General features: G+C 49.1%; 1 protein-coding gene across 1 annotated transcript; it reads right to left on the bottom strand.

The window, feature by feature from the left end:
• Positions 1-9978: 9978 nt before the first annotated feature.
• On the bottom strand, positions 9979-13353 carry HRG_01403 (uncharacterized protein; the record flags this gene model as incomplete). The annotated part of the gene is made up of 7 exons (XM_044859874.1): positions 9979-10560; positions 10621-11375; positions 11439-11653; positions 11725-12035; positions 12126-12373; positions 12989-13270; positions 13344-13353. 7 exons carry the CDS (start codon positions 13351-13353, stop codon positions 9979-9981), a joined length of 2403 nt encoding a protein of 800 aa, XP_044726274.1.
• Positions 13354-16913: the final 3560 nt, after the last annotated feature.

Genomic DNA, 16913 nt, shown 5'->3' with positions numbered 1-16913 from the left:
TCAGAGTCAGAATCGTGATAAAGATAGTTGTTGGAAGCTACTGACCAATATTTCTAAAGGAGTGGAATAGGACCGTTCTATATACCGGCTGGCCCCTTATAGAAATGATGCACCCAGTGTGCTCAGCATAATCGGGGTGCTCAGTACTTACGTGCCTTGATGACTTCCCTAGACTCTCTGTAATACTACTGTACCCCTTGCTATTCTAACCGCCAAGGCGCAGCGGCCTACTTTATGGCCAGTTTCCCCTCCACGTTGGCTGGCCCATAACACAACATAATTGAGAGAAATGAGGGGACAATTTAGACGAAACGCTACTAGGCAAAAAAGCGATTTTTTTGAACGAGATATTTACTTTGAGCAATTTATTAGCCACGGCGGCTACCCGTGCCACGCCCCACTTATTTCGCGTTCGTTCCTCACCAGCTCCATAAGCTGGTGCTGGACACCGCAGTAGCCAGTACACCGCAATAGCCAGATTATTGACTCTTCCAACTAGAATCGCTTCAACCATCGCGTTCCGCGCTCAGAATCACAAATTTCCGCTCGTCGCAGCCTTCCAGATGCTCTCCATTGACGTGCCTTTTTTGCTGCGTCTTCAAACCACCGCCTGCGCACGTTGCGTGCCTTCATCTCTGCGGCCTCGACCACCTTTCTAGCTTTGGCGACCTGGTCTTCTTCCCTTTTCTGCACCATTTCTCGCCCTTGAGCGACCGTCAAGACTCCCCGATTGCATTTGCGCGTTCTTCACACTTTTCGTTGTTGTTGGGTACGTTCAGCTAATTTTGTCCTTCCCAGATCCCTTTTGGTCTGCACCAATTCGGTGGCCAAAGATAGGAACCCCGAATAAAGCGACCCAAATCGCGAGAAAACTCGGATTTAGATCTTCATCCTCTTGCAATACGGTTTCTAGCCGATCTGCTACTTTATTTATTTGCCGAAGAGTTAATGGCGTCTCGAATGGTGAAGAAAATAGTTCTGGACGAGGGGGAGGAGTGGGCGTCCTTTGCATCTGACGAGCTTGCAATATCTCCAGCACCACTTGCGGATTGAGAGGCCATATTCCCGTTTTCCGGAACGCGGATTGAATCGTACTTGATTTGAAGGCTTGCGACCGTACTTGTTGAATGCAAGAAAGAAACTCGAGCTTCGTGATATTGACAAGGCCGTCTCGAATCATCACGTCCAGTGCTTTGGCGTGATAGTGCTTCAGTGGCTGAAAAACCACCACATCGAGGGGCTGGAGTATATGCGTGAGGTTTGGAGGCATACCAAATGGAATGATGCCATGTTGGTCGCAATACTGAATGAACTGCCTTGTGTGGTGGGAGCCGTGGCCATCGAGAATTAACAAGCGCTTCGAGCTTCTCGAGGTCTTTGTCGAATGTTTGTCAAAATGATGAAGCCATTCCAAGCTGATTTCGTCGTTTGAGTAACCGCTTGACGTGGGTCGGATGGCCGTGTCGGGGTCTAGTCCCGGTATTTGATACCATGAAGTCATATGCATCTGTCCAGACAGAATCAAGAAAGGTGGAATGGACTCTCCGCTTGCTGAGATTGCCTCGATGTCAGTGGCAGATTCTCTGTTCTCGGGGATACCAAAATAATGAGCTCGCTTTCTTTTGGTGACAATCAGCTGATCCTTGCCAACTCCAATGCGAAATCCTGTCTCGTCCATATTCCAGATATCTTCAGGTGGTATGCCCTTCTCTTGGATGACTTGCTGGAGATTTTGGAAATAATGGGTGACTCTTGTGAGGTCCTCCGATGCCTGACGCTCCGAGTGGAGCTTTTTTTTTGGAGCTTCTTGAAGTAACCGTGACGCTTTAGAAAACGAGAGGTCCACTTGCTGCCGATAACTAAATCGGCTTGACCGGATCGCTCACGCAGAATATTATTTGCCGCGTCGGTGACGAACTCAGGGCGCACCGCAAGGTTCACGTTATCAAGGCGATCGATGTAGCGACATAATGCTGCCTCTTCTGGGCGCGATAACTTCATGTTCGTGGCTGGTCGGCCTACCTTAGGAGGACGGCCTTCGAGGCGGTAACGCAATCGATTGCGTGGAACACCGAATTGTCGGGCCACATTGGCGACTTTTGCATCAGGGACATCGCCGATGTATTGCATCGCTTCTAGAATACGCGCTTCCATGTTCCTTGATGCAAAACGAAGTGACGTGGGTGGAACAAAGCAGATTGAAGGCAGACGGTGAAAAATCTGGCTATTGCGGTGTACTGGCTACTGCGGTGTCCAGCACCAGCTTATGGAGCTGGTGAGGAACGAACGCGAAATAAGTGGGGCGTGGCACGGGTAGTGGATGGTGATCGTCTTCAAGCTCCTGTTTCAGAATTTAAAAATATGATTTGAAGATAGGCAGTGTCTCGCTAACAGCGGTTCGTATTATTCTATGACCTCCTATACAGTACATACCACGGCTCGTATCCATATCAAACAAAAATGCAATTTTAAAGAGCCAGATCACTGCGACCCCAGATATAACCCGGTCTCATCTAATCCGAGTACGATGAACAAGTAGCAGTGAGTAAGCCCGTTGGGCAGGAGGCAACAGAGGAAGTAGTTTACCCCACGCGCAATCCGTTGCCATGTTCACAAGAAGCACGCTTCCACCCAAATTGGCCAAAGCACGAGTATTTCGATTTGAGAGAGGCAAAGCGTAGATCTAACAGATATATTCGATGCAAGGCCTCTGGGCACAATTGTAGGTGACGATGGGAGGCGTTTAGAAAGCCGAAGAGCTGGTGATGAAAAAGTTTGAGCAGGCTACATGAAATAGAGAGAGGCTTAGATCTGGCTATCTCGGCGCTTATGCCGAGACTGAGTAAAAGTTGAGGTGGTAGAGAAATAGTTGGCTGAACAAGTCTGACGGCACTAATATTTTGTGAATTGTGGAAAATAGCCGGATCAGCTCGACTCCATCTGCACGAATCTGCCTCACTCTACGCCGGAAACGCTGCGTGCTTGAGTTCTCCGTATATTTTCTGTATTTCTCAACTCAAATATCGAGGACTTTACATACTAGTACCATCTCCTGACTTCTCGCGAAAGCTATGTCATCTCCTATATCTTCAATTGATTGTCACCTTCCTGTGCTCTGGCTTCTGTCTTAATCATTGAAGCCGGAGTTCCCTGCCCACGTCAAGGACGGCTGGACTGGGCAAGCTCGCAGCACATCTAAAGCTTTCCTTCTTTTCTTTGTTTCAATTGCATAGATGGTATCCTCTGGAGGGGCAAGACTTACTTGCCAACGCCCAAGGATGGGCCAGTTCACGTATAATAAGATAAATGCATGAACGATGTAGCTAGCCAAGGGTCTGGTGAAGTTGTACCTGCCAGCCGTGGACTTACGATTGACCTTCTAAATGTCCATAGCACGCAGGCTGGACAGTGATCTAATACCATAGTCGTTACTGTAGTAGTGATAGGGTTTTGGTTCGTCGTATGATAGGTCTGTTCATTTTGTACGACCGCGACACGATACCTGTGCTGAAGAAACAGCGCTGAGGCATGTCGATAAGGAAATTTAATCCCACCGATGATCACAACAGAGGCCTTCAAAGCCATGCTATGCTTCAATACCATACTTAATCATTCCGCTCTGCTCGGGGCTTCGCGATGGTGCACTTAGAGTCACTACAGACTGATGGAATATTACTACACTGATACACTTCGCAAAATTGACTCATTTGCGCTAAACCGCATGAAAAAAAACTACTCGTAGGCTTCCGCGGCTCTAGAACTATGAAGGACTTATTCCACATAGAAGACCGGACGCTGTACCTGCACCCCACTGTACTGTACAACGAAAATGCACCAACTCTGCCAAGAAATCAGTATGACTAAGTATAACAGAAGGCCTTGATCCAATTTTGTGGTGGTAACTATTGAACGCTACTGTACTGATCACCTTGGTCGAAATCTATCCATGCTCAAGAGCATGATGTTGACGATGGCCTTTAATCATCATTGGGCTACTCCAATTAGATTTGGCGCAAGTTACACTATATAAAGTGAAAGAAATGCTTCCGGTGTCAATTTCAAGCTGGGATAGAAAGTCCCTATTTAAGGCTGCGCGTCAAATCTAATAAAGCTGCAGGTTTGCAATACCTTGCTAAATAATGTTGCGCTGTTGCCATGGAAAAACTTCATAAGTTTGTTCTTTTTGTCATCTTGCACACTGTGCCACTTGTTTTAATACTATACTTTTCTGTTAGCATTGTAGCCAAGTCTAAGAACGAAACCGAGGGCATTGCCAAACTTTCGGTAATACCACATCTAAGTAGCTGGTTGGACAAAAGTCTAACGTTAACATAGTTCAGCCTAAATCTTTTCTCCAGGGCGCTACCTAACCCAGTGCAGGACATTGGCCCCGGCGTGGCAGACCTTCGTGATATTGTTCCAAATGTAGTGAGCAGCGCCAAGGCAGCAGTCGAGACTCTTGCCAGTCAACGTCTGCACATTATTCCCAAAGGTGTTTCAATAGGCACAAAGAGCGCTTGTATAGTATATGATGGACGCTCCGACTGTTTGAGCCTACCTATAAAGGAGTCGACGTTTCTCAAAGGTGTATCCTCTATTCCCGCATCGCTAAAATTTCTGGTCGGGTTCTTACGGCATACTCCTTCGCTAAATCCCTTTCTTGGGGTTGGTATAGCATCCTCCATCCTTTCCACGATTGCGTACGCTTTGAATTGGTTTTTTTCGGTTCCTCGGATTTGGTCTTTGGCACTTAGCGTGCTGGGATTTATATCGTTTTTGATATTCGCCATTTTCACTTTCGGAATTCTCCAGTTGACGAAGAATCTCGAAAAAGCGGGATCTATGGAGCGCGGTGTCGTATATATAGGGGCGATCGCGGACCTCGTTTCAGCTACTCTACATGTCGCTATTTCCATGACTTCTCTGTACTGTTGCCCTTAGACTTTGGATCTCAGCGGAGGGAGAACTGTGGGTTTCTAGGAACTCTCAGACCAATCGCGTCAATACCACAATTTCTCTCTTATTCTACCTTATTGCACGTAGAATTGAAACGTGTCCTCAAACCTTCTTCTGGCTACTGTGGCAAAGTTACAATGAGCTTAGGTATACCATTTACGCTGTTGTAGATGTCTCAGCTTGGGGATTGATGACTTCCTAAGTTTTTGCAGAAATGTAAAATAGGGACAGAAGGGAGAGAGAGTGGAGATTTAGAGTCACAGAGTGTGAAAATGGGAAAGATCGTCTGGTGCGCGGACCCCTCTGAGTTCGACTGGGTAAAAACCTTTTTTTAAGCTATCATAGCTGCGATGGCATACGTCAGACCTATTCTGTTTTTTCCTTTAAACTTCGTTATGAAGCCCTTGTTTCAGGACAGAGTTGACTGTGAGCGTTAAGCTCTCGCAATTGATCTCTGAGGGCTTGGATCCGTCTGCCGTTCACCACGTCATGGACCTTTGACAGCGTGCACGAAACCTCTTTTAAACACTCGAAGGCAGAGTTACTACCAGAACAAGGGACTGCATCTGAGGTTACTAAAAGTGGTCTGCCGATCAAATGGGTGCATTCGCATGATGCGGCTTTTGCTCTCTACTCCTCTGCTGCGAGTGATGTGATTCTAAGAGCAGTTGACGCCCATGGAAACGATTATCAATGTAGGATGAGACTGCATTGTATCGCTCGTAGGTCTGTTCATCCCTCGAATTATTAACTCGTGCTAGTTAAATAAGAAGTAGCCAAACCTCAGGCTCTGTCTGATAGCGATGTCTTCCGGAATATACGTCACTACATGGTAGAGTGCCGATATATACCAGCCGATTCGTGGCTTAATAGCATCTCTCCATGAAATTAAAGAATACTACAGCACAGTATACGGAGACAGCCCATCATGGATGCCATGGAGAGTATGCTTCCCTTCATAGGCCTCTGGAAGGGGCTCGAGATAGGCAACTGGGCGAAGCACATTGAAGCCCATGCCGACGACCCTATTTTCAACTATTGGAAGCATATAAAGTCTCAACAGTTCTGCATAATGGCAGGCCTTGGGAGTTCGTGCCACTTGATCGACTATCCAAGTGTGCAACGCGTTGTGCGTCGTGTGCCAGCACTTTCAATCAGGCACAGAGGCCAAATTAGGAAAGATATTGAAAAGAAAGAGAACCCTGTATTTCTTTTAATAGCTCGTACGCAGAGGCGGGCGTGAGGCTCGTTAAGCTGCGCCGTGTTCTCCTTAGCGTGGATGAATTCGCGAATTGAACCGGGAACATGCTGGTGTATATCCGATATATTTCCCTCTTCGGCGAAGCGCACGATCTTAGTCATATCTTTAGTATCAAATGCGAAGTTCTGCTTGCTATCAGGATCCCGCCAGCAATAACCTACCCAATTCTTGCATAAATACTCTAGGCATCTCATGAGCTGGTACACGGCTCCCCAGACCGCGGGCTATCCAGGAGCCTGCTGCCCTTTGATGATACAATCTCTTTCATTTAGCTATACGCCTTTCTTTACTTATCTGCTTCGTATTCTCATGGACATATGGACATCTTCTTTATAGATTACCGATATCTCAACGCGCAGCTTTATCCGGCTCGGAATAGATAGGTCAAATCCTATCGCTGTTTCTCGATGATTTGCCGGTTTATGTCCACTTCATCAAATCGCTTGCTAAAATGACAAACAAGTTCCACTCCACGGCATAGTGGATGTATGTAGCAGCCTAGCAGGTGATCCGTTGCAGGGCAGGTCAAAAGTCCCGCGTATTCAGCTGCAGCAATTGAGGGACAGGTTCGTCGGCAAATTTCTCGCTCTGGTCGTTGGATAACTGGGGTCCTAGGGATCCCGAACTTGAGTTCGTCTTCGTTCACATATCTGTCAAAATCGGCAAAGGTTTTTTCATGGCGCGGTGGTTAGGTTGGAGGAGAGAAATAGGGATGAAGAGTCAACCGGCGGGCGGTACGAAGGCAGAGAGGGTGTCGCGGAGACCACCCACACAAGGCTAGTGGTGTATTACCTAGTGGTGGTACGAGGAAACACCGTGTCTATGAGGGCACCCATTTTGCGGTCACAATACATACATGTTCCCGGACCCGTAGGCACACATAGTCTCTTTTGTAGCTACACATACCACTCCCTTCGAGACCTACTGCGTGTAGTGACAAAGGGATTACAAGGGCGTCTACCCGTGCTGAAACACATGAATGCCAAGTTGCATGCTTACTTAAATAACCCCCACCGCATGGTGACATCGTCCGCTAGACGAAGGCTATTCACTCAGCTGAAGAGTCTTCACGAGAACAAACACTCGAAGGCATATAAATGTGAGGGGTAGAGTGTCGTTCATCTGTGGAATAGGGTGGGTAGGTGTTGTAGTGTCACGAGAAAGGGGTCCGCAAAAGCTGGAAGCAGGCAGGTATTTTAGGTAAAAATAGCGTGATGGTTTCGAAAATCTCCAATCCACTGGTAGTCAGCCGCACCTGGAAGTGTAAGAGCCAAAACAGGCCTAGCTGGGACACTTTTTCTGGGTCTGAAGGTCGAAACTTTAATCGGTCGGGACGGTAGGGCAGCATTAATGAGGAAAGTTCTGGCGATCATTCCAAAACGATGGTACGGCCCTCATTGAATTAGACCTGTTTTCACTACCATTTTCGTAAACAAGAACCCAGAAATCTTGATTAAGTTTGGCAGCAATCTTTAAGATCGCATACATCGTAGCAATAGTGCACAATATCTCCTCCGGATGAAATTGGACACATACATCTGACACCAAAACAACAGATTACCAATTATTGACGTCGGAATAGGAGTAAACCTCGCCTAGCGGTTATTTTCTACCATGGTACACCGTATTCATGCATTCGGCAGAACTTATAACAGGCACAGGAAGTTCTGAATCTGTTCCAAAGTATCGTTATCCCGCAATCGTCTCAATATTGTCTTTATCATGGAAGAAAAAAAAGCACTTTGCCAGTGCTTTTGCTCATTTGCGCCATCACTAGCCAGTTCGGTGAGTGACTTAGATAAGACTCACTTGTGCAAACGGATGCACCAACTTGAGGAATATGTCGAAGAACATCTCAAGCGAAACAGAGAGCTCGATAAGATGTTGGCCGATTTACGTGAACAGCTTGATGGAGAGCGTTTCAGACGGGAAATCTTGGAGGAAGACCTCTACCAGCACAAAGAGGCTCTGTTAGAAAAGACACGCGAGCTTCAAGAGCGAGACCAAACAATTGACACCCATAACTGTTTGTTGGGCTTCGCTTGGACGGAGACACAACACATGGCACCAGCTCAACTTGAAAAGAATAGAGCGATAGAGCAGTGGAGAGATTGCATGGAACTATCTATGTCCCGTAGAACGCCGAGCAGCTATCTTGGTGACAGATAGAGTGATAGAGTAGGGAGGACACTTAGCAGTACACTCAGTTGATGATCAAATAGCTCTCTAGTAGCCTAGGGAAAGATAAGATAATAGTGAATTCGCATTCTTTTTCGTCTCTTCTTGCTGGTTCCAACAGCTACTTTTATAATCCGCAAATCAGGTTCTCTTCATCTAAGTCTCCCAGCCTCTTTCCTGCAGCTTATACTACATTCCCCTCGTCAATTTTGATTCGGGAGCCCTGTACGCCATAGAGACGTATTTCTCGAGATCTACGAATTTAGGCTCCGCTTCGCGACAACTATGGCCACGAGTAGGTAGCTGCAGTGTCCTGGCTACGCTCAACCCGAGAACGTGACTTGCCGACCAGATTCGCCCTTTTGTGACGAAGACGAGCCCCTACCTTCTATTTGCATGGTCTCTGCCTGCGACAGCCACCTCCTATCAACCTTCAATATACGCAAAGAAAAAACTCAAGCAAGACAACTCCTATGTCAGCTTCAAGGTGCTAAATGAGGCCGACGAAACCTCCTATCAAGATAATCGACCCGCCTCGATTCGAGGCCATTCGACCCAGAGCGGGTGGCCCAGACTTGTCACATGCCGCTAATCATCTATGGAGGAGGCTCTACATTCGCGGACTGAACACGACCGGGAAACTCTTCACGAGTACCGCCCTGGCGGACAACATCCTATTCGTATGCAAGAAAAGCTTCACTATGGCTAGCGTCGCATCATTCATAAGCTCGGCCGCGGCGGGTGCGCGACCGTATGGCTCTGCCGAGACTAGCACGCAACGCGCCTTCAGCCGTTGCTATCAAGACCCTTGTCGCCAGCCAGACGGGAACGAATAGCCAGGAGCTCCTGTGTTCTGCGAACCGAAAGAGACAAGACAAAGACAAGGTTCCCTTTGGACAGCACCTTTGTCTCTCTTTGAAGCTATTCGTGAGCCAAAGCCCAACGGAACACATATCTGCCTGGTTTTACCTTTGCTCGGGCCGGCGATAAGTGACGCCGCAAACATCTTTGCCGAAAACAGTGCGATGCAAATTGCCAAAGAGGTGTCACGAACGACGGTCGGGACTTTGGCTGCACTGTATAGCCGAGGCATTTGCCACGGAGATTCGTTCGGCTAGACGCTCGTACAGTAGAGGATAGTCCAGCATATTTACCTGACAACAAAGGTAATAATGTAGCTGAGGAAGGTTTACTCGCACCAAGTACCTACGATCATATTGTGCCATTGGTTTCACAGCGAATTGCGTGCATTGACCTATAGTAACTGAGTTGTCCGCCGCTCCCACCACAGAGGCATCATTCGACAGGGAAAGGTCGAGTGACCCGATCGCAAAAACCGCGGGGCTTACCCCTAGACATTCCCACTGCTTCCTAATGGTCGTCGTGTCTGGACAATCTGCGCATGGTTCTGGACCGCCGCCACTCACGGTTGCGGCGCTTAGAGGCGTTGAGTCTCCGGCATCTTCAGGGTAAAACTTCGCAAGTCGCGCGATGGAGCACCATGCGTCGCGAAAGTGCTTCGTGCATATGTTAGAGGAATTCGCCCGTCGGGCAACGGGTGACAAGTCTAAGGAAGGAGTGTATTATTCCAAGCTTTCCGACTCCGGACCGCTGTTATTCATCCATCCAATCTCGCGAACCACTGTTGTGCCTGCCTCCTTGATGGAAAAGAATGGGTGACTCTCTTTCAATGGTCGACCCTGACAGATGTACCCCATTGGAGTGTGCATAATGTCCTGTCCTTTACGGCGAACGGTCAACCACTCCAGCAGAAAGGCGTTTATGTCTCCAGCCGGAACGCTTCTGGAAGCTTCACCAGAGGTAGCTACGATAGATTTTATGCCGCCAACCTTGACCACTAAGCGCAGGTGCTCCAGGAGAATCGAATACTCTTCGAAGTCAAAGTACAGTCTAGCACCGAGCAGCCCCAGCTCAATCGAAAGCCACGAAGGCAAAGGGCTGCTCAGTAGAGGAGAGGGTGTTATATAGCCGGCCAATCCATTGGAATGGGCCATGTTCTTAGTTGTCGACGCAGCGTAGGGCATCAAGTGTACCGGCGCATGGTCCAGGGCCCTGATGACCGGTATCAAACGCTCTGCCTCCTCCGGGATGATCACCAAGGCTGTTTCGTGAATGGGACCCCACAGAATCCACTCGATCGGTCTCTGTTCGGCTTGATTAGCTATCGCTCTGGGAATTGACAAAATGACTTCATTGGAGCTTACCAAGAAGTCATCGTTAGGACCTTCCGACCCATTCTCAATCGTGCGAGTGAACTCATCGGACACAAAAAGCCGCGATTCTGGAGCGCGAAAATTGTACTTCTTCCCCAGGCATGTATTTGCAATAAAAGTAGACGCCAGCTCGAATCCCGAATCTCCGCCAAGTAACCCGGTCTGGGCAAACGAGAAGATGGCCGGATGCAGACCGGAGAAGCTGAGGCTCTTGCAGTGACGGGGTTTCTGTACTTGGCGCACTTGCTCGACCTGGAACTCTACTTCTCGTTCCTGTTCTACCTCCTCCATGAGCGAACGGTGAGCAAGAGACGAGCTGTCTTCACAGCTGGCTCTATATCGCTCCAGTTGTCTTGCAATCTCGCGAAGGCTAGTGTGGAAGCTCTCCGGTGCACTGTTCCTCGGGGTCTGTGTGGCTCTCCCGTATAGTTCATCAAGCGTAATCTGTTCGGGAGATTTCATAACTTCTAAGAGGGCCGACTTGTGTGTTTCTTCCGACAGAAACTTTGGGTATTGCAGGGCGGCACTCGTCCGGCGACAGAAGTCGATGCCTTGAGCAATGAAGAGGCTATGCAGCTGCTCGTTGTTTCGACACGTCTGTTCAAGCAACCAATAGACGACATCGAATGAGTTTATTCGCATCCCGTCTTCCTTGCTGCGCAGATCCAAAATACTGCGGTAAACCTCTGGTGGAGCGTAGAAAGTGACGGACTGTGTCGTGGTTAGTTGCCGAAGCCTCATGGCAGCTACGCAGTAATCGTTAGCTTTCGAGGTTTGAGGTTTAAGAAACAAGTAAATCCGGCACAAACCTTGTACTGTGTGATCTTTGGTCTGACCAAGAGCCAAGGTGAGAGCCCCACGAGCATATGGTGGGAATTTGAGGTCAGTGCCACGAGTATGGGCTTCGTCCAAGTAAACGAGGCATTCCTGCAGGCTGTCGGCAAACGGCGTGGCTAGAAGAGGGATTTCCTTTCCATCTCGGTATCGAACCCAGGCTCGGTTATCGTGCGCGCCGAAGAAACTCCTGCCTTTGCGTCCGTGTCTATCTCTAACCATTTCTTAACAAGGCATCGGTTGTCCATCTCTAGAATGTACGCCCCAGCGTCGATCAACAGCCGAATTTTTGCGTTGGACAAGTGCTTAAGTAGTCCCCCCTCGGTAAGCCGCGCTCCATGCTTCGTTGCGACTATGCAATCCCGGTTCCTGTCTTGGAGAAGGCAGGTGAGCACCTGGGCACTGGTGTGTTCTAGGCTCGGAAGGTCATCTTGTCTGATGGTCAGTGGCAGCATTCTTCGATTGTCGTTGGTCCCGCTGAACCCGGTTGTCTTTGCACCGAGCTGCTCTTCGTCTGAAAATGAAGATAAGAGAGGCAAGTCCCATCCCGAAGACTGCAATTTAACGGCAAACTGCTTTGCGTAGCGTGGGAAAACGAAGGTGTTAAGATAATAGTCGAGTACTCCGCGACTCAGTCGCAAATGATCCCAGAGTTTTATGACTTGTCCGGAATCATCAATGTTGACGAGGTTCCAATGGGAGAGGGCCTCAGGGAGGGAGTCGCATCCCGCAGTCCAGCCATCGTACACGAAGGCTGGGTCATCAGACTTGAGCAATCTTCCCAATCCTTCCTGGAACTGATGGATTGTGAGACCCGCGTAGTAAAAGGACAAGCAGGTAAAGATTATAGCCACATCAGGATGACCAAACTCGGCTTGCTCGGACGGCACTCCTTTCGCCTCAAAGGGGACTGCAAGAGGATCCCTGTTCGGGTGCAGCCCGTACTGTACGTTCCATCTCTTCCTGAAGCAGAGGAAAAGAATTCCCTTCAATAAGAGGCCTCGCATGATCAGAGCGTTCTTGAATAGCGATGGCTTTGCGGCGAACTCATTTGACAATCTTGCAAAGTCTTCAGGCGCCGGACTGTCCTCGGTCAAAACACGCCTCAAACACGCCCTGCAAGCATCGGTAGAAGAACTGGGCAGGCGAAGAATCGAAGTATGTCCGTCGCAAACTGTGTCGATAAGTCTGATACGTATCGTATCCTCAACCTCGCTTTGCACAATGTAAATCATAGGAAAACCTCGCGCTCGTTCAACCACCTCGATCCCCTGGGGAAACAATTCGCGGAGGTGAGTCAGACTGTCGTGCACGAGTACCAAAAGGCCTTGGACTACCTTCCAGCGATCGGGATGCCCATCTACGGGCACGAGCTGTCCGCTTGGGTAAACTAATTGCGTCTTGACAGCCAACGTGAAGTCTGATTCATCGAGCACATCACGACACGACTCGGTTAACCAGGATTGAATTGCCATCATCTCGCGAGCTTCCCTGAGCTCAGAGTCAGCAAGCTTGTGAAACCCACTTAGCTTGTATGAAAGTATGTGCTCTGGAATGGCCAAAATGACTCCGGAGCGGCCAAGAATTTCTCGATGAAGGTCCACGTAGAGCTTGTGCATGTCCGAGCTCGAGGGGGTGCGTCGAGAAAATGGAATGTGGCTCATCTCACGTCCAAGCAAGCCTCCGATCTTGGACTGCAAAGTCTGGGCAGTCTGGAGCAGCAAGGCTTTTGGCACGATGAGTCGGCAAAGTTGCTTCGAATCTGCAAGAACGGCAATGACCATTGGAACAATGCAAGATGTCTTCCCTGTAGATATGTGAGTTCTTGATAGATACGCGAGGATTGGGATGTCTCCTTCGAAGCGGCTGGGCTTGGATACCTCTTCCCATGTTGAGCTGCAACACAGAATTTGCAGACGAAGGCGGAGAGATGATCGCGTTGGCGACCTCAACCTGCTCACGACGAATGAGGATATTGCTTTCAATCTCCAGAAGCAGCCAGTCGGGAAATTCAATGGGCTTCCAGTTAATATGCCCTCTGTCCGAACAATGTTCAAAAAGCTTCTGACGATCCCCTCTCCGGAACGCATGCCTTATTCTTAGAAGCCACTGAAGAGTTGTGATCGAGGTGCCATATAACACTAACAGCTCCTTCATCCCAGGGCCGAAGACGGTTTTGCTGTTTGAACGCAATTGCTGAAGGAGCGAAACCGGAGATACTTGGGGCCAGAGATTTCCCTGCCGCAACCATCGAAACCTGCCGTCGTTCAAGGCCACCGTGTCGGCGATAATAGCAAAGTATTGCAAGACCGCTTTCCGTGCCATTAATATGTTTTGATCAATATTTTCCAGTTCCGCTGCGTTAAGTTGACATTGTTGCTCGCATCTGAGCTCGCGCAACGCGCCGTAACTCTGAAGCAAGTCCTTGCCGTATTGTTGCCTCAATAGTTTCGGCGAGTTTGCGAACGTTGTCAAGATCTGGCCAAGTTCCTTCATTTCGCTCGTTTCAGCGCTTCCTTTGTACGAATCGTCATTATCCGAGACATGTCTGATGGTGTGGGAGAAAAAGCACAGGTCGCCAACAGGAGTAGCACTAGGCCCATGCTTGAGCAGAAGCTCATGCGACAGAGACGGGACGGCTGTTATGTGGGCCGACGAACTATTTTTCTCGGAGACATACCAAGGCTTGGGCCTCGAGGTTTCCTCGCCTCCAACATGGCAATTTAAGATCGCCTGCGCTTCATCGAGAAATTCCGAGAGTTTCAGGTTATTGTGCAACCTGGTCCATTCTGTCTGTATTCTCTCTAGGGGTTGCGGAATTTTAGTTTCGCCAGCATCAAAATCCACCGTTGAGGGTATAGCACAAGGCCATTGAGCGAAAAGGTGTTCCGCCAGCCCGGTCGCAGTATTTTTCCGCTTCGCTTCCTGCCGATCTTCGGACTGCGACTTCCGATGCTTCAAAGATTCGGGTGGCAGCTCATGCACAGGCAATTCGACCAAGATCAGCTCCTCCAAACGTTCCAGGGTCAAAGATGCCCGGTATTTGAAGTCTGTGAAGAGGGGACAATCTGGTGGCTGCAAATCTCGCAGTTTTTCAAGTCTAGAAAACGCACAAAATGCATTGATTGCCGCAATATTAGGTTTTGTACTGAAGGACAGCAGCCCAAGGCGGAAAACGACATCATAGATGTTGTCATTGTCTACATTCATGCAGAATTTCAACAAACTGCCCCACTGCTCGGCGATGTTGTTGTCGACCAAGGAATCCAGGGAGCCATAGCTACCATCGAAAGCCTCGCGGAATCCTCCAATAATATTCCCGGGGAGATCTTGCAGGATCTTGGCGAGACTCATCTTGGGAATCTTGAATGGTCGGCGGTAGAGGATCTTAGCCGTCTGGTAGACGTTGACTGCGCAGCGTGAGCTCGCGATGCGATCTCTTGAGTTGTATACCACAACTTTCTCTTTCCATTCCACTGAGCCGTCGTTGAGGTTTCGCTCGTAGAGGCTTCGACGTACAATGGCGCGATGTTGAAGTGAATGCGCGATGTCTTCTGTTGCTGGGCTGACACACGTCTCTTGGGCGTGAAAGGCTTGAAGGCGCGTGGATTTGAGAAAAATGTCCCGAATTAGCTTTCCATAATGGTCGTGCTGAACTTCCATGGTTAGGTGGCGATTCCATCGGACAGTCTGGAGAATCCGCTTGTCTTTGGGGTAGTAATCCCTCCGTGGACAAAGTTCCTCAAATTCCTTTAAAACTAAACGACTGGCGTCGGCCAGGGGCATCCAGGGTTGACATGCACCAGAACCAAGAATACGATACGCTTCTTGGGCCCCAGTAGAGGCCGTGAGTGGGTCTGGCAGGGGGAACGAGGTTGATGCGTGGAACAAGGCCATGGAGGATAGAAGAAGCGCTTCCGGGGGACATGTGAGACGTCCAAGAACTCCATCGATGTCAAATCTGCCGTAGGCGTTTGCATCATTAACCCGAACGACAAGGTGCATTCCGTGACGTTGATAGGAAAGCGCTCCTAAGCCAGCAATGATACTTCGTCGGTGTCCATCAGCTGTGTCTCGGAGAACAATTTTACTCTCAAAACCGTAAAGAGTTCCGGCATCCTGGTCTGGGTCAATCTCGGCTTGCAGCTGCCGACACTGAAGCAGTTTGTTGCGATTTACCACGAAGGACAGCTCCAAAAACTTCAGTTCCACAGACATATTTCCTTTATGAGGTTGATAGACCGTGATTCTCTCGGGCCTTTCGAAGCCTTGCAGAACGTCCTTGATTTTGCCAAAGTCTTCCGAGTGAGGGTCAACTAGGTACGTCTCACGACGTTTGGCCTGACGGGTTTGAACATTGAGAGTCCAGTTTCCAGGCCTGGAGGTCCAGATGGCCGGCTGTCTTCGAATCTCGAGGTTCCCGGTGGCGAGGTCAAGCCAGTGAGCGCAGCCGTCAACGAGTTCCGACGGCAAGTCAAAGTCAGACTCCCCTCGAAACACTCTGCCAGGAATGTACTCAAAAAGTTCTGTCTGGCCACGAGTCCAGCGGATGGCCTTTATGACAACTTCACCACCGCGACGGCCGAAATGAATCTGATGGCCGCAGACAGTCATGGCCGCGACATGACTCATACCAGGCAAGGGCGAGGGATATGTAAGTAAATGCCTATTACCGAACAATTCCTTGACATCTTTGGACCCGATGATATCAACTGGTGGTTTTCCAAGCGGCTGGCCATCTATGAGAATATGGCCCTCGACGACGTTATAGTGAAAAACCTGTGGTGCCTCCCCATGCCGTGCTTCGCTGCTCATGACTGAGACAATCCACGAGTCGTCCAAAAACTTCCATGGTGTAAAGCGCTTGTTTGAGGACCCTTTAGGGTCCGTGGAATTCACTCCACGGAAGACCAAACCCAGGATCTCTGGGTTGTTTTCGAAAGACTCTCGCAGAACTGACCGGAAGCGGTATGTCGTTTTCATGTCTCTCATTAGCATGCTCTCCTGTATTGGAGTGAGCTTTTTGGGATCCACTACGAAGCTTTGCTGCAAGGAAATAGACGCCTCAACAAACAAGCTGAGCTCCTGGGCATCCATAGAATCCCTCTCTCGGTCAGCGAATACCGCAAAGGTTCTTCTGCAGAGCAGCGCTGCCTGAAATCTGTAGTGCGCTACCCGCAATGCTTCCTTGGCGTCGACCTCATTGTTGATCATTTCGCGAAGGTCCAGGATCCATCGCATTGTCGCATGACGAGCAATTTTGATCAGCTCATAAGCTTTTTGGCGCATTCTTCCGCTTGTCAAGGCATGGAGTCGAAGGGCCAAAGTAATGAGAAGCTCCATGCAATAGGACTCCCGCCAGTTTGTTTCAATCATTCTGATGCGCTTCTCGATCTGCTCCCGGAGACGATCACAGAATAAATCATCGCGAAAGACAATATGAACATCCC

Source organism: Hirsutella rhossiliensis (genome assembly GCF_020360975.1).
Source record: "Hirsutella rhossiliensis strain HR02 chromosome Unknown scaffold00001, whole genome shotgun sequence".
NCBI classification, from domain to species: Eukaryota; Fungi; Ascomycota; class Sordariomycetes; order Hypocreales; family Ophiocordycipitaceae; genus Hirsutella; species Hirsutella rhossiliensis.
Note: the sequence above shows the minus strand (reverse complement) of the source record. Positions and strands in the feature narration are given on the sequence as shown.